Source organism: Chrysemys picta, chromosome 4, assembly GCF_011386835.1.
Source record: "Chrysemys picta bellii isolate R12L10 chromosome 4, ASM1138683v2, whole genome shotgun sequence".
Lineage (NCBI taxonomy): Eukaryota > Metazoa > Chordata > Testudines > Emydidae > Chrysemys > Chrysemys picta.
The window spans coordinates 12,872,845-12,895,632 of record NC_088794.1 but is presented as its reverse complement, the minus strand read 5'-3'; the positions used below and the strand labels follow the sequence as shown (position 1 = coordinate 12,895,632).

At 49.7% G+C, this 22,788-nt stretch overlaps 1 protein-coding gene across 8 annotated transcripts in view; it reads right to left on the bottom strand.

Moving 5' to 3' along the window:
* The window catches only part of SYT6 (synaptotagmin 6), an 83,371-nt gene that overhangs the window by 29,170 nt on the left and 31,413 nt on the right, over nt 1-22,788 (bottom strand). For 4 of the 8 annotated variants that reach the window (XM_008171664.4, XM_065591406.1, XM_008171663.4 and 1 more), the window contains 2 exons: nt 16,110-16,357; nt 11,100-11,658 (listed from right to left, as the gene is read on the bottom strand). In XM_008171664.4, the coding sequence (XP_008169886.1) occupies nt 11,100-11,658; nt 16,110-16,279 (729 nt within the window). In that variant the 5' untranslated portion in view covers nt 16,280-16,357. Of the gene's footprint in view, nt 1-11,099; nt 11,659-16,109; nt 16,441-22,788 lie in introns of all 8 variants that reach the window. The other 4 variants (XM_065591407.1, XM_065591404.1, XM_008171661.4 and 1 more) reach the window with 2 other exon arrangements.

The following is a 22,788-nucleotide window of genomic DNA, read 5'->3' as shown; positions in this document are numbered from 1 at the left end:
CTATTCCCGTTATCCTGTGCGATATCATCTGCATTCAGTGAAGACTTAGGCTGTCCTGCTAGCAGCTTTACTCTCTCTCAAGGCAATGTAATGGCTTGGCTCTTAATTCCATTAGCTACGCTAATCATTGTTACAGCTGTATTAGTCATTAGTTCTTGGGAAGAGTCATTCTCTACTTTAATGTTCCCAAGCTCACTAAGAGTTACATCTGATAATCTACTCCTCTTTTGTTTCCTTTTTCTTTTTGAATGAGGTGAGGAGACACAGGGTGGCTACACCATATGCTCTGCGGCTCTTCATCACAACAGTAAATCTATGGGGCGGAGTTTATTTTTTCCCACAGAGAGGCTATGAAATGATGTATTCAAGTAGAGTGGGATTAAAATGAATGTCTTGAGTAGTTGCTCAGCTGTGTGATTTAGAGCAGATTTCCGCAAGTGGGTTTGAGGGGGAGGGACACTTCCAGAAAGAGGAGAAGAAAGGACAATAGTGTGTATCTGTTATATTACAGAATGCAGTCAAGGTATTTCTAGAAACATAAAACATGGCATCCTAAACTAAAGTAGAGCTTGTGCGTATTGCATCTCCAACTTGACAGGAGTGAGAGCAGTATCAGGGCTGTGTATTCAGGTTCAGATATACATGCCTGCCCATCCGCAGTCTGCATACCGTGCTTCACATCACCTTCTGCACTGAACATCCCTGACTCCTGCAAACTATATAGCTCTTCAGCGTACCTCCGATAGGATGTTTGGAACAGGAATCTGGTTAAAGTGTCAGTCTTTCCTAGTCCACACATCCACTGAGTTCTTAGGACTGTATGATTAAGAGGGAGAACTACTGAAGTCTGCTTTCACTTGTGGAAAACTTTCCTCGGTTTAATAAATATTAAGTATTTTTGTTGAGGAACCCCAGTGGAGTTATGTGATTCTTTGATACTCAGCAAACCTCCCACTGAAGAGAATGGAACTCTGATTTTAATTATAGTCTCTGAGGCTAAGATACTTTCTAACCTGTAACAAGAGTGCCCAGCAAACTACCTCCACCGCTCTGCCCGTTCCTCGGCAGAGTCACTGAACCTGTGCTCCCTGGGGGGATGTTCTATTAAGAATGTTATTCTGTTTTCCCCATTTAAACCAGGCAGTGTTATTTATTTCCCCTCTCACCCTGCAGAGTCTTTTGCTTCACTTGCTGCGTCCTACCCCCAGCTGCAGGGTAAGCGCTACAGGGTGTAGGGTTTATATGACTGCAAAGCTCATTGCACAGACTTTGGCCACTGTATGAATACAACAGAGCATGTGCTGATGAACATATGCAAAGAGAAAGGCACCAGAGAAGGGCACTCATCAATACCATTGCTTTATTTTTCATCTTGTAAAGTGAAACCCTCCCCTGTGCAGAGCGTCAGAACAAGACCTACTCACCACATAAGTCCCCCTTAAGCCCTCTGCCCAGGGGTAACGTTTCATTCATGTTAGCTCCAGTTTTGTGCAAACAGTGGTCAGACTGGGCAAGTATAAGGGTGTCTGCCTGCCCCTCCACCCAGCACCACCCACGCCACAGGCAAGAGACTTTGCCTTCATTCAATGGCATTTTTATTAAACATCTGGTCCCTAGACCATAAGCCAGTGAGCTCAGAGAGTAATACACAGCTGGGCACCCATAAACCCTGCTGCCCCAATACCGCCAGGGGCACGTCCCACCATCTCCCCGTCACTAACGCACTGCAGCTGAGGTGCTACAGGCTGGGGACAGACAACATGGCCATGGGGTGTCTGTACCCTCTGGGGTAGCCCCTTCTAGAAGGGACCAGCCTTGCACGGAGAAGCACCTGGGCACCTGCAAGGAGCTGGAGCTGCCCCAGGGTTGTGAGGGACAGAGGGCAAGAGGCCCTGGGAGAGACCCAGCGGGCGCTGCCATGGAACCATTGGCCCCTGCGTAGTGGAGGGGGGACGGGGAACATGGCCCCTTGGGGATTTTGCCACAGGATTTTCTATCTCTGGGCCCAGAGCTTCCTCTTATCATTAATTCTCGTGATGCAGCAGGATAACTTGGTGCTTCAGTTAGAATATTGTGCTAAGAAGTCATTTAATGGCAGCTTCCCCACCCCCCCTGCAGGGACAATGGAACGCCCCAGCAACTTCCCTCCACACAGTGGGTGCTAGTGGGGGAGTTGTGCCTGCTCTGCCCTCGGGCTTTGCCCTGTGGCTTCCGTGTACCCAGCCCCAGGCGAGAGCTCAGGGGGTCCCTTGCAGCTCCACAGCCGCTGGTTTATGGTTCAAGGGGGTGTTCGACAGAGCTCGACCCCTAACCCCATGCAATTGCCAAGTCAAAGCAGAGACGCCCCCCATGCAAAGCCCAGGTGCTCCCTGTGATCGGGGCTCCAGGTTCCCGCCGTCCCTCCAGACACAGCATGATATGGGGAGGGCATGCGGCAACATTCGGACAGACAAAGGGACTCCTGCGCCTGGCTGGCCAGGCAGGGGCTGTTTCAGGCTCGCCGGGCCTGTCTCCTCTCTACTGGTTTATTTCAATCTGCGCCCGCGGAGCTTGGTGTAACGAGGGTAAGGAGCATGGACTGGAGAACGTCTAACTTGGCACATGGCACCGCTAGGAGTCGGACAGCTACGCAGACCCATTCTTCCTGGGCACCGGTGGGCACAGGCCCAGCTGCTCCTCGCTGACAGCAAAGAGCTAGCCACACATTAAAGAGGCGCCCACTCAGGCTCTGACCCTCCATGCAGCCGAGATGGGGGGGAAATGCTAGGAGCCAACCCAGCAAATACTGGAGAAAATGTGAGCAAGGCTTTAAACCTTCCTCCTCCCAGGTTGTACGGACAGGCTTTAGAGCTTGTGAATTTTAATGCACCGCACCAGCTCTGCTCCTGAAAGTGAACTCCTCCTGAGAGAACCAAGCTCGGCTCTACGTCACAGCCTGGTGTCACGGCCATCGATTCTACCCCAAGGGATCTGGTGGAGCTGACTGACTGGATATCGTGCTGCCATCAGAAGGGTCAGATCAGATAGTATATTCCTGCACCAGACGTGGTGCCAGGAATTCACAGCTGCACAAAGCAGCCCCCGCGCATGTCGGGATTGCCAGGATAAATTTGGACTGTAATTGAGAACATGCAAAGGGCAGCTCAGTAATACCCGACTTGCAGCAGCACCCCCTAATTGTGCTGAGGAACGGGTCTATGACAGCAGCCCCCATTCGCTACATCACTTACATCCCTCAGAAACCCCTCACTGGGGCCCGGCTCCCTACACAGAGCTTAGCGATCACCGCTTGTACTGATCCTCTGGCTCGGTGGCTCAAGGTAGCTCCCAAGCCCTCTTACTGCATAGGTGTCAAAGCACTTGCTCTTGTCTATACAGATTAGTGAGACATTTGGCTGGAAGAATTCAACGGGGATGAGTTTTTTCTGTTGTTGTTTTCCAAGGTAGAATTTCACACCCTTCTGTGAGTCAGTAGCTGGAGGTGAAGGTTCTTACAGACTGCAGTTGAAGGCACCTATCAGAGACCATAGAACCCCACTGACACATCCGGGCATTACAAGACTTAGCAGGGCCTGCTTTCTGGGCAAATGGAGATCTTGAAAGGGAAATTGCCAAATTGATTCCTGTAAAAGGATAACACTGTGTATTACTCCAGCTGGGGAGTCTGGATCCAGCTGTGAACCCAAACTATGCCAAATGTCAGGGTGTGCTCTGGGGGAGGGAGAGGGGAGCATGCTCTGGCTCTCGTTTAGCCCCATCTCGCCTGCCGAGTCCAAGGAGGCTTCAGAATAAAATCTGGGCAAGAGTTCTGTGTAGATAGAGAGGAATGTTACTCAGAGCCCAGCCCAGTCCTTCCCGTGTGTGTCTGGGAACCAGCCCAGTCCATATGCTTTATGGTGCCCTATAACTAATTAATACTAACAAAGCTTCCCCAGGGTTCCTTGTAAGATCTGCCAATGTGGTCACTGAGCAAGATTGTCACCTGCGACTGGTAATTATAATTCCTTAGCTTTGGGGGGGCCAGTGTGAGACCCTGGGGCAGGTGAAAATCAGGTTCCCTGAAGATGTCTCAAGCTCAGCAGCCAAAAAGTGAGATTCAGGAAATTACCTGGCCCTGTGCCTTACAGATCCCAAAGAGCTCAGAAAAAGCCCTACTGCAGGAAAGTGCTCTGCACCACGTCCCTGGAACAGCCTCGCAAGCACTGACACTACCCCAGCACTGCGATCGGTAACAGTACATCTGCATCAGCCACTGCAGCTCCACCCACGCAGCGCACACCGGAACCCAGCAGGAGGCGACGGGGGTTAGCAAAGAGTTTACACACAAATACTGGGGAACAGCCATTCTGGCTCGGACCATTTGTTATCATGCCCAAGCAGACAAATAATAAGTGGGAAAGCGTCTGTGCTTGGTTCTGGTTCTGTGCGCCTGATTGGATTGTGCAGCACACCAGTGACTGCTCATTTGGGCAGAGCACAGTGCTGGCCTTGATTCATTCCATGCATTAGTCAAAGGGCTCACTTGGGAGCAGCTCTAGCAGGAGGCCATGGACACAGATGCTAGAAGAGATCTCCTTTAGAATGAGAGAGCATCCGAAAAGCACCTTCTCCTCTCCTTGCCCTGCGAGAAGCTGCACAGGGCATGGACCCGGCCCTACCAGCACTGACTGGGAGCATGGTCCGGAGGGTTTTACTCTGTTACCACAAACGAGACGAGTGAGAAGGGCCCTACTGGATGGATGAGTTGCCTGCACATTTGAGACACTGGGCCATTTCCTAACTTCACGTCAGCAGCTCAGCAGAGTTAGCGGAGAGGCTGGATCAACAAGCTTTGCAAACACCGAGACCAGAATGGCTCACAGGTTCGTAAGCTACAGTTCATTCATTCAGGAGCTGCTTAGCAGTGGCACTGTCTGAATGGCTGTACATCCTCCTTTGGGCACATTCTGCTTTTCCACCTACATGAACAAACTAATACATTCTTCGCAGCTCAAGCCTTTGCTGGTACTGTAGGATGGAGAACCTCATTTATCTTCCCACTTTCTGCTAAAACAGAAGTGGACCTGGGTAGTTACAACTGGCTACGGCAGACCAGTGCCTGCAGCACTCCCATGGAAATGAATGGGACCATGTATGTGATCGGGAGAGGATGGCAGGACAGAGCCAAGCAATTGTCCCATACTGTCCTGGGGGAGTTCTGTGAGGCTTGCTAGATGCTCCTGTCTGTGCATAGCCTGCTCTGCTCACCCCGCAGCCAATATGACCCCTTCACAGCTCGTCCTTTAATAATCCCTCTGTTAGGCATTCTCTGCTTGTTCGGTACAGGTCTGTCTCATCTTACGCAGGGGTTCCGTTCCGCGGTTAGTGCGTAAAGCGAAAACCGCATATAGCCAAAACCCCATTGAGTTCAATGGCGGGCGAAATCGCCCACACTACAGGTATAGTATTAAAACTGTTGTTTTTCTCTTTTTTTGTTTTTGTTTTGTTTTTGCTGACCGCGTAAAGTTGAAATTGCGCATGTTAAATGTGCATAAGATGCGATAGACCTGTACCTACCATTAGCTAACCCCATTCTCTCTCCCATGAGAAAGCCCTTACCACTTCCTACACACCCAACCTTGATCTCTGCTCCACAGTCAAATACAAACTACACACTTGGCATTGTCACAGACCCTCTCCACTGCCGATCCCGTCCTTTCATTCCCCTCTGACACTTTTACAATAAAGAGGAAACTTGTTTTCCTTCTTCTGGAGAAAAGGAAAGAAAAATACCTTTTCTTTCTGGGCTTTGATGTTCTTTAACTGTGTTGTATTTTTCAGATTTCATGCTGGAAGGCGCTATAAAAATCCCATATCATCTGCCTCAGCTCCGAAGCGCTGACCAGTGTGCTAGCGGATGCCTGTCCCAACCAGGGCTGGCTTTATTACCAAAGAAATGAATAACAGAGTTAGGTTTAAGCCTTCCTCCTCAATTGGGCTGCACCTCAGCTTCCTACCCCAGAATTGCCCTAGTCCATTATGTCCAGGTAAGGGTAAGGAGCCACCTGCCTCTGGTAGTCACAGCAGAGCCCTGTTAAATAACTTGCACCTAGAACTGCAAGTGATCTATGGTTCACAAGGGTCTGTGAGCAACAGCAGCCCAGCGCGCCAGCCACTGAATATGCTTTTGGGAAAAGCTTTCTCAAGCAGTCTATACATATTACCTCTCTCTTCTAGGTGTCAGGAATGGCTTAAACATGGGTGTCACATTAACAGAAGCTAAGCCTGGCCTTGTTGTTTGCATCACGAAATGAGAATATTAAGAACTTCATTTAGGCCAAATGCTAGCATCCCAGGGCTACTGCTGCCTGAGACCTGATGCATATTTGTTATGCCAGTTATGGCTACTATTCCTTGCAATAAGCCAGCCTCAGTAAATAAGCAATGTGAGCTGTGGATTTTTAGCAATAATTACAATGTTATGGAGATGTTTGCAACATGCACGACAGCTCCACCATTCTAATGATAAATGTGGAGTTTCACACCGAAATAATGAGTCTTTGCTCCAGGGCTGTAGGAACTGCTACGGTCTTATCCAGTGCAAGTACAATAGGAAGGATTTCAAGGATGAAAGATAAAGCCTGCATGTGATGATCCTTAAAGATAACAGATACCCTTCCAAAGCAGCCCAGTACACAAAGGACTTCAATCTCAAACAAGACAGTTAATCTGGCAAATTTCTTAACTACCCATTTCAGTGGTTTTGTTTAAACTCCCTCTTATAAGGAACATTTAATAAGGAAGAGCCTTTCAAAGCCATTCGAAAATTAAATTCAATCCAGCCTCAAGCCAGCTGGCTCAGCCTGTGGGGAGTAAGGGCAGACTCTGGCTACGAAATGACCTAATCAACTCTTTTTGTCCGGTAGGTAAAGATTAGCTAGAGAACCCCAGCTGTGGCCACAGAGAAATCGAAGCATGTTCTCACAGTGGGAAAAGCAAGCAATTTCATAGCAATGTCTGGAGTGCAAAGCTGGTATTAGGATTTCAAAGCAGGGACCTATTCCCTAGTAGTGATTTGAAGTTAGAAACATTAAATCAGCAAAAGAACACTTCTGTGTCTTAAGTCTCCAATACACTAGTCATGTCAAATAACTGATGAGCAAGGCAGGTTTAGACTGCACACCCTGGGACCAGGAAATTCACCACAGAATCTATGCAAAACTGTATAGGCCTGAGCCAGGAGACTCACAAACTGAACAAACTTTGGAGCAAGTGACTGGAGTAGCACTAAGAAGTAGATTCAGGGACAGTACTGCAAGTGCCGGGGGCGGGAGTACTAAGTGCCGAAATAGAAGGACGATGGAAGAAGATAAACAAAAAAGGGCTGGTGTTTTGGGTGGGCTGGGGAGCGTCTGGCTCGACTGGTGCCTGTTGTTCATTGGATCAGATCCTCAACTGCTCAACAAAATACTCTTGTCAGAGAAACAGTCATCATAGGCATTGTTCTAAAAACGCCCCTGTTCGGAACCGAGTAGCAGGCAGCCCATTGACAGCTGTCAGTTATGAGCAATCACATCGCCCCTGAACAGTGCACAGAATCAGTGCACTGCAATGCGCACACACAGACACCATGCACAACACGCGCGCACACACACACCAGGTTCCAAGTCCACACTGAGGGTATGTCTGCACTACAGCTGCCACAAGTGGCACAGTCATGGTGCTGCAGCGGCGCAGATGTTGTGCTGTCGTGTAGACGCCTCCACCAACATAGGTATCCACCTCTCCTAGAGACTGGAGCTAGATTGACAGAAGAATCCTTCTGCCCACCTAGCCACATCCCCACCAGGGATTAGGTCGACCTAACTATGGCCATCCGGACGGGACATTCTGCACAGCCCTGAGTGACATAGGGAGGCTGACCTGAGTTTTAGGTGAAGCCCAGGCCGCGGGACCGTTCAGGATTAGCACCAGCAGGGCAGTGCGGAAGGACCTGATCACAGGTCCTGGATTTCTCTGAAACTGGCTGAACTGAAATCCAAGAGGAAGTGGGAACAAAGAGGATCCCGCAGAACTCTGCCTAGTGAGTGTCCCAGCTGCAAACAGCAAGTGCAGGGGCCACCTGGGTGCAAATACGCCCAATCTCCATGCAGACAATGTTGCCGGAGGCAGCCAGAGCATGAGGGTCTCCCAGTGAGGAGGCACTAGTGTAGGACTTGGAGATCTGGAGTCCCTGCTCTACCACAGACTCCCCATGTGACCTTGGGCAAGTCACTCAGCCGTTCTGTGCCTCAGCTCCCCCCCTGCACATGGGCTGGTGTGAAGATAAATGCACCACAGATTACCAGATGCTGCGTCAGTACCTGAGACCCACAGCCACACACCGGGGGTGCACGTCAGTACCTGAGACCCGCAGCCACACACCGGTTTGGTACAGCTACAGGCAGCCCTGGCTCCCAAGGGCTCTGTCTTTGGGAATCCAGACAAACAAGTCTCTGGTGCCAGCGTGTCAGGGTCAGAACCGGCAGTGTGATGGGATGGAGTCCAGAGTCAAACAGGAACCGCAACGCCTCACCTATCCCTGGCCTCAGAAACACTTCAGGGGACTGACTGCTCAGTTCAGCTCACTCCATCCTTTCCTACGCAGAAGAGTCAAACTCCAGCTCTGGACACATGCTGGGCTGTCCGGCAATTGCATTAGCAACGTGCAGCTCTCTCCCTTCCCTCAGCACTGCACCTCCCCAGGCAGAGCACAGCTAGGGGCGGTCTCACCAGCCCTTGGTATCTGTGGCCAGCAGATGGGTGGCACTTGTAGGTCAAGGAGAGCCCTAGCTTGAGGGGAATGCAAGGAAAGGTCAGAATTCAGTGCAATGACGGAGTGATATTGTTGGCAGAAATCGAGTGGCAAGATGGGGGTGTAGCTAGAGAGCGAGAGCAATACTGCTAGAGGTCCCGGAGCAGTGCCAACAGGCGTCCTTTAATATTGCTGGCCCCTGTGGAATAGCTATTGCTATGCAAGAACTCAGTCCCCGGGCAGAAAGCAAGAGAGCTGAGAGACCAAATAACCCTGAGGGAATTCCAGGCGGGATTACACACAGCATTCACTCCATTTGCCAGACAGGTGGATATGCTCATCGCCAGGCAGGGTTGGCAGGGCCTTTGCTTTGGGCCACAGGGCTATGGAAATCCCATATTCTGCAGCCTTAGAAATAAGGCTGTGACATGAGACAGAAAAAGAGCAAGTCGCTTCCAGACCTACAAAGCAGATTGGTTTGTTGTTAGCCCTCAGGACTCACTATCTCCAAACAGGCACTCCTGGAGGTGATATGGGAAGAGCAGAAATACAGCGATTTATGTGGGGGTTAATGTGCACGCTTCTGAACTGAGCAGCCAGTGTGGGCAGGTGGCGCCCCCCACTGGCCATAACCACAGTCTGACCAGTCACAATGGGTCAGAACCACCCCACTTCATTCACTAAAGGAATTCAAAACACCCACCAAAATTCCAGTCTCCAGCCTCCGCTGCTCCTAAGGGTCCTCCCTCCGGCCTGCTCAGCTCACACACTAGATCTTCTCTGCAGAGAACCACCTCCATGTCCTCTTATCCCCAGGGGGTAATAAGCATCCTTTTCAGTGAGCCAGCACAATAGGCTTTATTTCCCAGCAGGATCATCACCTGCTGACAGGGCGTGGGGTTAACACTGCAGCCTCTTACAGGCCATTGTTCATTGTGCTGCCCCTGTCTCACCATCACCGTTATTGCAGGTACTCTCCCCCGTGCAGCACAAGGGAGGGAACTACTGCAACTGCTCCACTGCCAAAGAGCGGATGAGGGTAGCACTGCGTGAGTCATTGGTCAGCATCACACACACACACACACACATACACACACACACACACACACACACACACACACACACACACACTCCCAGAGCTCATGTGACCAGCCCAGCCCCACCAATAGCCAGGGGGCAGTGAGAAGTGACACTGCCAGGCAGCGCTGATGGGCTACTACCCCGTCAGACAAAACCCCGACTGTGCACTCGGGGCTAAGGGCAGTGTCTGAATGAGGAAGCTGCCGCTATTTGTACATTTTATCCCCAGATTCACAGATTTTACAGCCACGAGGGATCATGACGATGCTCTAGTCTGTCCTGCACAACTCACAGAATAGAATTTTACCTAGTGATTAATCCCACAACTTCTGGTTGAACTTTAAAAGAGGTGAAATGATGATGCAACCCCCTAAACGAAAAGCAAACAAAAGTTATGCTTCCAGCTGATCCCTCTGGGCGTAGATTTCCGAGGGGGTTCTGAGAGAGCCAGATTAATACTGAACAATAATAATGGCTGGAGCGTCTCTGTTTGAATTTTCCACGCAGGATCAGCTTGGAGGTTGGAGTTGTTTGCTAATTTGTTTTGTTTAGAGGACTTGAAAATGTTACTTTTCAAAAAGGTAAAAAGAAATACTCCAGGAAACCTAGCAATTCCTACACGTTTCAGAAATGATGTTTTCTGATAATGTGGAAACAGGTCACCCAGTAAATAAAGACGGTGTAACTTCTCAAAATGGAGGTAAGTGATCTGAAGGACCAGGATGTTCCTCCAGAGTAATTTATTAATGTCCATCCTATGCACATGGCAGACATTGAGAGCTTTCAAGCTACCATGGACTGAGTACGTGACTCACCACATGTGAGGCACAACACACAGTACTGAACAGGCAGATAACAGCAAGATGGGGCAGGTGAAGCTAGAACGGGGTCTGCAATAAATGAGAGCTGACAGGCCTGTGCGCACAACAGCCTCCCTCCCCACTATGCTTGGGTCATCATCGATGGAGTTTAAACCGTGGGTCTTCAGTGCTAAAAGTACGAGACCCTCTCACTTGTGCTAATGGAGAAACTCCGTTAGCTGGCTACTCTAATAGACTCTTATTACTGGTGTGGAGCAGCCAGAGGGGGAAGAGAGGACAAAGACACACACTCTCCTGGTGTGGGTGGCTAGACACACTATCCAGTTTAATGTGCACAGACAGTGCATACAACATTGATGCACAATATCTGTATAGATCTCAACCCATCTGAAGGCCAACGTGGCTCTTCTGCAGCAGATACTCACAGTTGTTGCGTACTGAATGTCCTTCCAGATGGAGGTTTCCCGGGAAATGTCCGAGGCCTCAAACAGGTTCTCCAAGATAACCTCCCCTATCATGTCATGCCTGGAGAACCTGTCGAAGTCGAAGACACTCAGGTGGAGTTTCCTGCTAGTCAGCTCCTCATAGGGCACAGGGAAGTGAAAGGACTCATCGAAGGTGGGGTTCAGAGTCTTCCTGTGGACTCGCGTCTGGAACTTGCGCTTCCTGTCCGGCAGGAGATAGATCTTGACGTAGGGGTCTGAGCTACCGCAGAAATCCTTGGCCGGCAGGTCAAAGGCCTTGAGGATCCGCACAATCAGCGTCTCGTTCTCATAGTCATATTTGAGGGTGAAGTTTATTTTCCCACAGGTTTTTGCTGCCTCCTTCTCCGGGTCCTCGGAGTCCACAGACTTTTGCTTATAAAGCTCTGGTTTAATCCTGCCGATGCTGGTTGGCTGCTCGGCCTCAAGGGGCGGGTCTGTGCCATAGTCCATGCTGGACACGTGCATCTGCCGAGGCAGGTGCCTCTTGAAGGAAATGTGCCTGCAGGGGGAGAGGACAGTTGTACGCTTTGTCTGGCGCATTCCCACTGCTCCCTCCCTAGATGAGCCCAAGCAGAGCTGGGGATGGGAGAAGGAGGGAACAAGTGCTTGTGCTGTCTGTGGGGAACCTCTGAGCTGGTTATGGGCTTGGGGCATTAGGCTCTCTTCCTGGATCTGCAATGGAAACATCCCAGCCCCAGCATGCAGAGGTGCCACCTCCCCCCTCACACACACAGACGTGCCTGAACTGAGGAGCCCAGATAACAAGCAGAAGCCCAGGGTCCTTCCAGTTCTCATTTGTTCTCCTTCCATGCCCCATGACACAAATGAGAGCAAATACACTGTGTCCAAGCCAGAGCCCATAGGCCAGGGAGACTCTCCAGCTCTCTTGCCCCTTTCCATTGCCAGACCCTGACACTAAACTTCCTTCCCCTCAGAATTCACAGGACTGTGAAAGCCAAGCAAGCAGAGGCAGGACTAGCTAAGATGGCTGCTTCCGGGCCCTGCTGCACCCGGACCTCCACAACAGATGCCAGCCGGGCAGTGGCACATGCAGACCTGGCAGTCTGTGTCCCCGTCTCGCATGGAAGCAGCTCCAGTCCCAGGGGACCTCAGCATTAAAAGCATTTCATGCTACTTCAGATGCATTTTTCATGTTTCACTCTGAAGGGAAGGGGCTCAGAGAGGCCCTGCTGATTTCCCAGTACAGGTTCGCTGGGCTCTAGTGTTGTTGTTATTATTCACTTTGTCTCTGCAGGGCTGCAGAATCTGCTCCTGCGGGAGCTGGGTGATGCCCCTCAGTTCTTCCTTTTGCTCTGTAGCTAAAAACTGAGAACTCAAGGAGCCCCCACTCCCTGCCTGATCACCCATAACCACACAGCGCTGAGCCTGCCAGTTGCCTGGTGGGGTGTGAGAGGCCGTGTGACAGCATGGCCGGATCCCCTGGGGCAGCAGGCTAGGTACTGCCGAATCACTGGGGCAGGTACGGCTCATTAGACATTCCCCGAATACAAGGGGAGAGGACTCTAGGGCCTGGGGACCGTGGAGCATCCAAGACAGGGGAGAAGGCTGACACTGGGGGTCATGTAGCATGGCTTTGGAATTACCCTTTGTTAATATAGCAGGCCCCGAGGAAGATGAACTCGAACTGGAAGGGACACCTAGAAGGGCTACTAAGATGACAAGGAGCTTGGCGGGTTTAACCTAGCAACACAACGCTGACAGGGATGCGGCTGCTGCCTGTAAGCCCATCAGGGTAAACACCAGGGAGGGAGACGTGCTGTTTAAGTGAAGGACAGGGTGGGCACAAGAATGAACTGGCCGTGAATAAATTTAGACTGGAAATGAGAAGATGGTTCCTAACCATCAAAGGATGGAGGCTGCGGAACAGCCTCCCAGTAGGAGCAGTGGGGCCAACCAGCTAACCAGCTTTACGATGGTGGTTAATGATACATTTATGAACAGGGTTATGTGGCAGGGCTGCCTGTGACAGCAGGGGACTGGACTCAGGAGGGCCCTTCCGGTTGCTAGGGGGAGTTTTGACTCAGCAGTGAGTGTGTTGTGGTTGTGTGGAGCTGGATGGAGATCCCACCAGGCCCCAGGAGGGCATAGAATGAAAATGTGTGTGCCTGGCATTCAGATAGCACAGGAAGGAGCGATTTGGAAATAAATCCAAGAACAATCCCTGCTCCAGCACTTGTCTCTACCCTACCTGCACCCACAGCAGCTCGACCTGCTACAGAGACGGCTCATGTGCCTGATTTGATCATTCGCATGCATTTATTAGGGATTCAAGAGGATACCCAGCTACGCAATACTCAGTACAGGAGGCAGCCGCAGGGCAGCGAATCAAACAAAGGAGGGCAGGGTTAGCAATTTGATCTCTGGTTTTGATGTGGCACTCAGGGGCCAGAAATGATGTGACAGGATGATGATTAAGGTGCACAAAAGAAACAGGGCTGCTACCCAGGGGGCCTTCTCCACTACACAAACCTTGGAGCCCGGGTAAGTTTTGAGAGTGTTACCCCAAAGCCAACGTGCTGCATTTCTTTCTTGGAGGTTTGTACATGATTTTTTCCATGCAGTTTCGTACCTCCATACATCTGAGGAAGGTGCAAGAGGGAGATGAGTGACGGTAACACATCCGCACCATTATCCGAAACAGCCCTCTGTAACTCAGGGTGCAGTGAGACGTTTGCCAGTGGAGTCTGACACAAATTCCTGTTTCATTTTTTTCTCTGTTACAGCTTGGGGGTGAATTTAATGATGCAAGTGACTATGAAAAACGAGCAGAGCTGGCATACCGGGGGCAGGCCCTGGCAAGCTGTCCCCACACACGCTCAGCCTGACCGAGCTTTTACCCTCTCTTGGGCATGAACGGTTCTGGAGAAGCAGAACGTGCGTGTGTTTGTGTGTGCACAGAGCGGGGGTGCTGGGCGTGTGTGCAGTGTTTGTGTGTGAGTGTGCGCACATGCTGCATGTGTGTCATGTGCCCACGTGACTGAGCTGCCCGAAAAGCAATGCAATTCAGTCACAGACAATGCCTGGCATAATTCCAGCGGTCACAAGGTGAGTTTTAGTTCCCCTTCAAACAGGAGACTAAAGGTGTGTGTCTTGTATGCTGGGCGCTGGTGCAAGTGCAACCTCACTGGGGCTGTGGCCAGCACTGCAGCCGGAAAACAAGGACTCGGCTTCCTGCCCTAGTTACACAGACTCCGGACTCAGGGAGAATTTCTGGATTCTCCCCCAGACTAGCCATCCAAGGCCCGTGCATCTCACCTCTAATGTTAATGACTCTCATGCACAGGCCAGTGGGCTGAGGCTGGGGCAGCAATGAGGCATTGAGCGGGGCACTGGCATGCAGCTACTCCTACGCCTGGCCAGCGAGTGATACGTCAATTCTGTTTATCCAATGAGTTCTGCTGTGAGCCAGAGAAGCAAGAAGAGAGCAAAGGGGTTTAATTCTATCTGACAATATACCGTGTCACCAATCCTTCCCTCGCCCTGTCTGTGCTGTCACAAAATTAAAGTGGCCACAAGCATATTGACAGCTTGACACAATGAGGTCAAGTCACAGTAACATGGTTTGAATCTTTTACTTTTAATCAAGGGCCCACCTTAAATTTGACTTAATACGTCGGCTGGTTCAAAACCAAGCAAATCTTTGGCAAACACTCCAGCATGTGGATGGGTGTGTTTCCTTCAGCCCCACTGGGTACATCTCCCCTCAGGCTCAATGATATAGCTCTTACATATCGAACAACAAATACTTATTAAGAACACACCCAAGGCAAGCCACTTGCTGGAGACTAGAGATACGTGTTATCACTCATTCTCAATAATCACACAGTATTGAGCCCAGGGTATAACTACCCTGTTGGGTGTAAGCTAGACACGTACACATATCTAGGGTCGTTAGTGTACAGTGATATAATATCTGATTCCTTGTGAGTTAGTAAATAGCCGTTTTAGAAAGTCTGACTTCCCATTGCTGAGCTCCAGGACGGATCAGATGGAATGAATCATCCAGGCTAAACTTGAACACGGAGAACGCCCCCGGTACACAGCATGGCGATTCTTTCAGGGACCCATGGAGCCCCCCTGGTTTAGGCACAGCAGCCAAGAAGCTGCGGACTGTACTAACTTGCTGTTTTTAGGGCTTCTCTCTAGAGCCAGGCAGACACTAGAAACAATGGTTCGCTTTTGCTGGCAGCTCAGTGCCGCTTACTACTGAACTTCCAGAGACAGCGTTTCTCCCCTACGGAAAGGCACCATCTGGTAAATTTAGTTGAAGCCATTCCCAAGGAGTAGTGCAGTGGGACTGGTCTTGGGGGAACATGGGCTGGGACGTACATGAGGGATAGATAATCTAACAGCCTCTGCCCACAGACCATGTCAATGGATACCTACAGCATCTCTAATCCTCTCTTGGTTTGCTGGCCAGGCTACACTCTTCTCCAGCCTGTGCTCAGGATTACTGTACCTTCTGTAATTTCAGGGCATGACATCACAGAATGGGCACTTACCCGACTTCTCCCTGAGAAACCCAACCTCCCCCCAAGAGCTGCTAACTCCATCCTTGACCACCTACTGGGCAAATAGCCTTTAACCAATGGCCAACAACACAGGTCCACTTCCAGCCACCAGGAGGTGCCGTATTAACAAGGAGACCTATAGCTCTCCTATGTGTGGGGCAAAACTGTCCCTTCTTGCAGGCTCATGCTAGTAAGAATCCAACCCAAGCCTGAACTTACGCCTCTTGCTTTAAGTGCCAGCAGTCTCCAAGGTGTGGGGCATCTGGGAAGGCCTCAGATCAGCCCAGGCACTGCGCAGCTTCCTAAATGGAAGGCTCTCAGAATTTAAATGGAAAAGCCATTTCAGCCACGCGCATGGCGCCGATCTGCACAGACCCACGCTGTCTCCACGCTGCACGGAGCACAGCGCAGCACTCACCTGGTGGACGATGCCGGCTCTGTCGTCTGCCTCTGTAGCCGTGCATGCCGCATGATATGGTCTTTCATGGACATCTGGACCTCGGCTGGGATATCCGGCGAGGTGTGGCTGATCTTCACAGCTGCCTCCAGGAAGCCAAGCGTGCCTGTGTCCTTTAGCTTGTCTGCCATGGTCTCCTGGTTGCAGGCCGCCTCGCTCTGGGAGACGTTAGAAGAAATGGCCTTGTTCCTCCAGGGCACCCAGCACAGCTTCCAAAAGAGAAAGAGAAAAACTGCCACCAAGGCGAGGCCACACACAATAACTATCACTGCAAGGAGGCTGATGGAGAGCTCTAAGGGCAGGAGAGGGGACGGGGACACACAGGGAGCAGGAGGGGCAGGGAGGGAGAAGAAAAAAAGAAAAGAAAAGATGGTTGTGAGAAAGCTGTAAGGTAAAATGAAAAGATGGTCCAAGCTGGCTTGTCTCGTCTCTACCCCGGGCCCTTGCAGTTCTGCGCATGACGAGTGAACACGCACAGTTCTCCTGCCGAGTGCTGGACTCGGACAAACTGCCTCAGCAGGAGAGGCAGGGACCAAAAAGGTGGAGGGGGGGGGGGCTGCAAAGCTACTAGGCAATGGTGATCTCTGCTGTGAACAGTTCAGAACGCTCAGAAAGATTTGGTGATAAAACGAAGTTTGATCTGGCTTATTGGCACGGTCAGATATTGAGTTCGCACTTGGGTTTGTGTCCCTAGCAGGCCGCTTAGCCGCAAGCCTGACTGCAGAACTGCCGTGGGACCGAGCTTTGATAAACCGCCCTGGAGATGCACCTTTCTGCTGGTATGGCAGAACGTGCCTTCCACTGCAAAACACGGGCTTTCCGACGTGCTATTAAAAACCCACTGCCATGACTCTGAAAGGCAGGCTGGTTATTGGCCTATTAAAGTGCACCTTCCGTCCAGCTGGGCTCATGGAGAATACAAAACCACAGGCTGCTGACACAGTGAAATCAAATAGAGAGGGAGGTTTTATAGCAGGCATTACATGTTCTCCCCTGCATTAAATAAAACAGACAAACCCAAAGTGAAAGCTGACACTGTCCTCTGGGTGTTTGGTCACTTTCCCTTATATGTTGCAGGCTTCAGGTTTTAAATCTCTTCTCTGGAGAGGGAAGAGGGTTTATAGCAATGGTGGAAGAATCATGGAATAAATAAAGAGCATGCACATGACATGGGGTTTAATATGATCCACAATATCTCAGAACAGGATAGGACAGTTTATTTTTACATCACTTTTTGCAGCATATTATTGGACCAATCACTGATATAACATTGTAGGAAGATTCCTCCCCATAGCCTAGATTCTGGCACTGTGGCATATACGAAGAAGAGATGGCCCACTCAGCATCGATGTGTGCCCTGGGACTTTGGGAGCTGAGGTAGGTCTGTGCACGGAGTTGCAAATAACAGTTTTGGTAGTTTTGGATACGAGTACGCAACTGCAAATTTGTTCCCCTGCCTAGCTGTGCATCTTGTATTAGTGACCATTAAAGCTCTATTCCAGGATCTAGCCAAGACTCTCAGGTGCAAAATGGGTAACAGGAAAACAGGCAAAAAGGGAAAAATCTCAACGTTCCAAAATGTAGTCTGAAGTGAAATGTGCCCCCTGTTGTCCTGTGTCCGTGCAGACACTCGAGCCGTGGGTTGACATGCAGAAAATAAAGCTCAGGCTGACGGTACCCAAAGCTCTCAAGAACCTGGGCCACCACAGTACTGTTAAGGTATTTACAGAGCTAAAATTAACGCTCGCTGAATCCCACAAACCCAACCAAGCCATTGAGATACTCGAAGGAATATACCAGAGGAAGTTCAAACCATCTGGTGAGAAGTGGGACTAACCAGTTCCACTGGGTACCTGCCTACTTTCCCCACACTGCACTGCGGGGCGGACTCTGAGCTCCTTGCCCAGTTCTCTCAAACCATACCTGCGTGAGGAGCGCCAGGACTCTGCTCTGCCAAAGGGGCCAGCACGGTGCAGCTCCAGGAAGCAAAGAGACAGGGGGCTTTCACTGGTCAGAACAGCCCTTGAGAGAGCAACCGTAACTGGCCATCCCTGGGCAGGACTCTCCTGCTCTCCCAGGCCAGGTGTTGAGGGAAGAGCAGGAATGATGGAAAGAGGGAGAGATGGAGGGGGACAGGCAATGACAAGAACAGGTAAAGAGACGCCTAGTAGGAGGGAGGGTGGGTAGAACAGGAGGATGGCACAGAATAAAGAGACGTGAGGACAGGACACAGAGAGCAGCTGGCCAGGAGAGCTAGGGCTGATCAGAACCCTGCCTACAGCCCCAGTTTGGGGTGTTATTTTCTGCTACTGCTGGGCTTGTCACACACAACGGAGAATCCGGAGAGTGTGCGGTTTTCAAACCAGCCTTTGCAATTCAAAGAGCTAATCCCACCAGGCCCATCACATCTCCCCGAAATCAGAGAACGCACTGCTAACAAGGGGCACCCTGCTGAGTGGTGATAAAGGGACAATGGATTTATGGGACAAATCTTGGGCCCCATTCGGGACAGCACTGAAGTACGGGCTTGCTTTTAGGTCCATGCTGAAATCCCACTGATTTACAGTTCAGCTTGGGTTTAGGTGTCTCCCTGCCTTCTACGCCGGGGTTCTGCACAGTGGCCAGAAAGCAGATAGGAGTCCCCCCAGCTGCTCAATAGGCTGCTATGTCCCGCTGAAGGCCCTGGCATAGGAGGCAGACTAGCCGCGTGACTGGGCTCCACAGCCAACAGGCACAGGTCACAGCAACGCAAATCTGCACTGGAGCCAGAATCAAGGTGCCACCGCTGTCTCCTCGCTCTGCGGTCCCTGGGGATCTCCGCAGCAAGCGGACGAGGCTGACGGTCACTAGTGTGTGTAAATCCCATTAATAGCAACTGGAATTGGGACCCACACTCACAGCCTGATTCACTCCCCTTGAAGTTAATGGAAGCCTCTCCATGGAAGTTTGGATCAGGCCCGTGTGAAGGAGAATGCACAACTCTTTGCCTTCTGCCCTCACTCCTGATTTTTTGACTGCTTGAGTTAATCACAGGATTAGGACACATAAAGAAACAGATGGTCTCTGTGCTGAAGGAAGCACATAGCAAAATGGTACCTTTGATAAAGAAGCCTGTTTATTGCTGGTTGAGATTGAAGTGCACCGGCAGAAATTTATTTATGTGCTATTTTTTACAATCGGCATAAATGTATATGAGTTTACAATACCTGTTTGCACTATGCCTCAATCTAGATAATGCCAACCACTTCTCACTTTCTTGAGCTCCAAAAGGTTCTTAATTCACCCCAAAACTGCAGTTTAAAAATAAATCACTCAAAATCTGTTATTAGGCAGCTGAGCCTTTATCAGACAATCCAGGCAGCTCGCATCTGTTCTTCATTGCAGCTGTTACCGAAATAAGCCTTCAAATATGTCTCACCATAAAATACAAGGTCTTTCCATGAGTTCTATTCCTTTGATTCTCTGTTTTACTTTAGATCTAGCCATAATTAGATCTTTGATGTTAAAGCCTGGAAAAAAACCCTATAAAACATGAAGGGGATTTAAATTTTCATCTTGACAAAACACCTGAATCTAAAAATGAAATAAAGAAAATCACTTTGTTGGCGTAATGAGGGAACCTGTTCATATTGTTAGCTGTCGCTGGCTTGCTGTTTGGGAACACAACGGCTATTGGATCTACCGGATTTTTTAACATCAATTGAAATAAACAAACAACTCTCAAACAAGTGTTATATATACACAATGTGACGTCTGGATATCAATAAGCTAGTGCCACTGAGATAAAGAAACCTCTTCAGGAAACACAGCTTTTTGTGGTTCCCATTGTTCCATGTATCTTAATTGTGTTAACATCTAGGAGCTGCATCCCAATGGTATTAACTATCTAGGTTGGCAGGCCGTCTAGGAGAGCAGAGGAAAGCTTCTTAGCTGCCCTCAGGTTAATTGCCTTGAAGGAGGCATGTAAAAGCTGCCAGTGAGTGAAGGAGCAGGGCCTGGAGAGAATAAGCACCCACCTCACACCTCTGAATACTGGAAACCTCCTGCACCCAGCTGCTCTCCTTCGGCAGCCCCATGAACAGGCCATGTCTGAGTCAGACTGTACAGTTTATCTTATTCAAGCCATTGCAACCAGAGCCTTGAGAGAAAGGGCGTGTCATGGGCTGGTGAGTGAATGGGTTTAGTCTCATTTAATAATAAATAGAATTGCAAGACAGATGGCGGAGCTTCCTAGGATACTTGGCTAATCGTGTTCTCAACATCGCAGGGTTCCGGAGACACCGCTCTACTGTATTTTGAGCTAAGTCCTAGAATTCTTCTCAGGGTTCTCAGTGTCAAACACAGTTCTGTGCGAAAACATAAGGAGCTGGGTTGTTTGAAAATATGTCTCTGTGGCTCCTTTTCTGGCACTTTCTTTTGCAAATGGTTTTTGAAATGAAGAAATGTTTTCCACTACAGTTCCTTCAAATCCTTGTCAGAAGTCTCTAGCCCTAAGCCTGGAGATATAAATATGAACACATGGCATATTAGCATCAACGACAAGGAGTTACCATGTGGTGCATCCCCTGAAAGCATCTTTATCCTTATTATTATTCCTATGATTAGCAACAAAAATAAGGTTTGAAGGATAAATAATACGGGACATTTGTTGCTGGCCCTGAGCTAAGCCCCTGGGGCTGAATCAGGAGTATCCCTATCACCCTGCAAGGGGACAGCAGAAACGAGAGAGCAAATCCTCGGACAGCTTAGCTGTCAGACTTGATTTGTGAATATAGTGACAGGAAGTTTTAAAAGGAAAAGAGAGTTACAAAATCCAACAGCTCAGCCTGGCTGCATTCAGGACCAAGCTGCTTTTTGGGTTTACCATCAGGAAACCCAAAATAATAATCATAATTCCTCCCCTTAATGTGCATTCCTCCTTTTGATTATTTAAACTACCTACAGTGCAGGATGCTATAAGGGAATAAGCAGAGCTGCAATGCAGAAGTCATCACTGATGGAAGTGGCTGTGTTGCAGGAAACTTCTCCTAAGACATTTCTTTCATGCCATGGAATTATGTAGGACTCACAAATCTGCTAACACGCCATAGCTGTTAATGAAAAGCTTCAGAAATAATGAATCATCAACTCTGAAAACTTGTTGCCTATTTGAGAGGGCTCCACACGTCTCCTTGCTGAGCTGGCATTCACAAGATATTGACAGGATTTAGGAATGCTTTTATGCATGAGCTCCAAAATCCTTCCTCCAGCAGCTCACCTAAAACAAAGGAGGATGGAACCAGGAGTTTACAGATGGTGTTAAAAAAAGAGCCAGCCTCAGAAAAACATCGGCTTGTTTGAAGATGACATTGGATTATCTGAGAATAGATTTATCAAACAAAGATTAATTTGATGGAGTTGGACCATAATTGAGTCCATGAGTCTTAAACTGGGGCTGTGAAAAGATCAGGTCCTCTAAAAATGTTATTGGACCAACTTCTGCTGGTGAAAGAGACAAGCTTCTGAACTTACCTAGAGCTCCTCTTGCAATCACCCGAAGCAGGAGGAGCACTAGGTGAAGAAGAGCTCTGGGTAATCTCGGAAGCTTGTCTCATTCACCAACAGAAGTTGGTCCAGTAAAAGGTATTATCTCCCCCACCTTGTCTCTCTAATAGCCTGAGATCAGCACGGCTACAACACTGCAAGTTACTCAAAAGACATTTAGTGTTCAACAAGGTACGTCTTCAATATCCTTTCATTTACAACGAAAAATCAGAAATTCCTTGGCTAACAGAAACTCCTGGTCAGGACCCTGCGGACAGAGGTTGCTAGGATATTCCTGCCATCAGAGTAGATGGGAACTGCATGAAGATTGCTCCTGAGAGGCACTTGGGACAAGAGGAAATTCTAGCTTGGGGAAACGATCATCCTGTGTGCTCATATCGCCCTGCCACGCGCAGCACTTCGGGGCTGCCTTCGTGGGCTTCCAGGTCTGACAGTAACGAAGCCAGACTCCTCGTGACTCAAAGCACAGCATAAATAGTCCAGCCATTTGCTTTGGCTTAAACACTTCCCCAGCCACACGTGGGAGTTCCCTGGAGTCTTCCCTCTCTTACAGCATTTGCTTGGCTGCCAAGTATGCATGGGGGAGACGGGCAGTTCACAGCTTTCCGCGAAATCTGCTACTCAGAGAAATTCACCTTTTCCCCTTAGACATGACAGTGAATTATTAACTAAGGCAAACTACTTATCTGCCGTATTGACACTTCATTACTGGGGAAGCAGGATGTACAATTCCAGACTCGGCAATGTATCACGAGGCTCTTGTGACCCTGTGGTGGGACGGTTGTCATAATCAGGCCTACAAATATATACAATGTCCCAGTAACCAACCACAACAGATGCTGATGTGGAAAAGTGCATAAGAGAAACAGACGGACTGGATCACCCCGAAGCAGAAGGCCTCCTGTTCGCAGGGCCTTACCCCACTGGAACATGGAGAGCTCTCTTGGAGACCACCCATGGTAGCGCAGGCTCTTTAGGATCACATTTCCTTACTGTTTAGGAACCCTGCAGAGGGTTCCTAAACTGCAGCTGGGGCCTCAGTATTGGTTGGGTCTCCCCCCTCCCCAGCTCCCGTTTCAGGGGGAGCGGTTCTTCC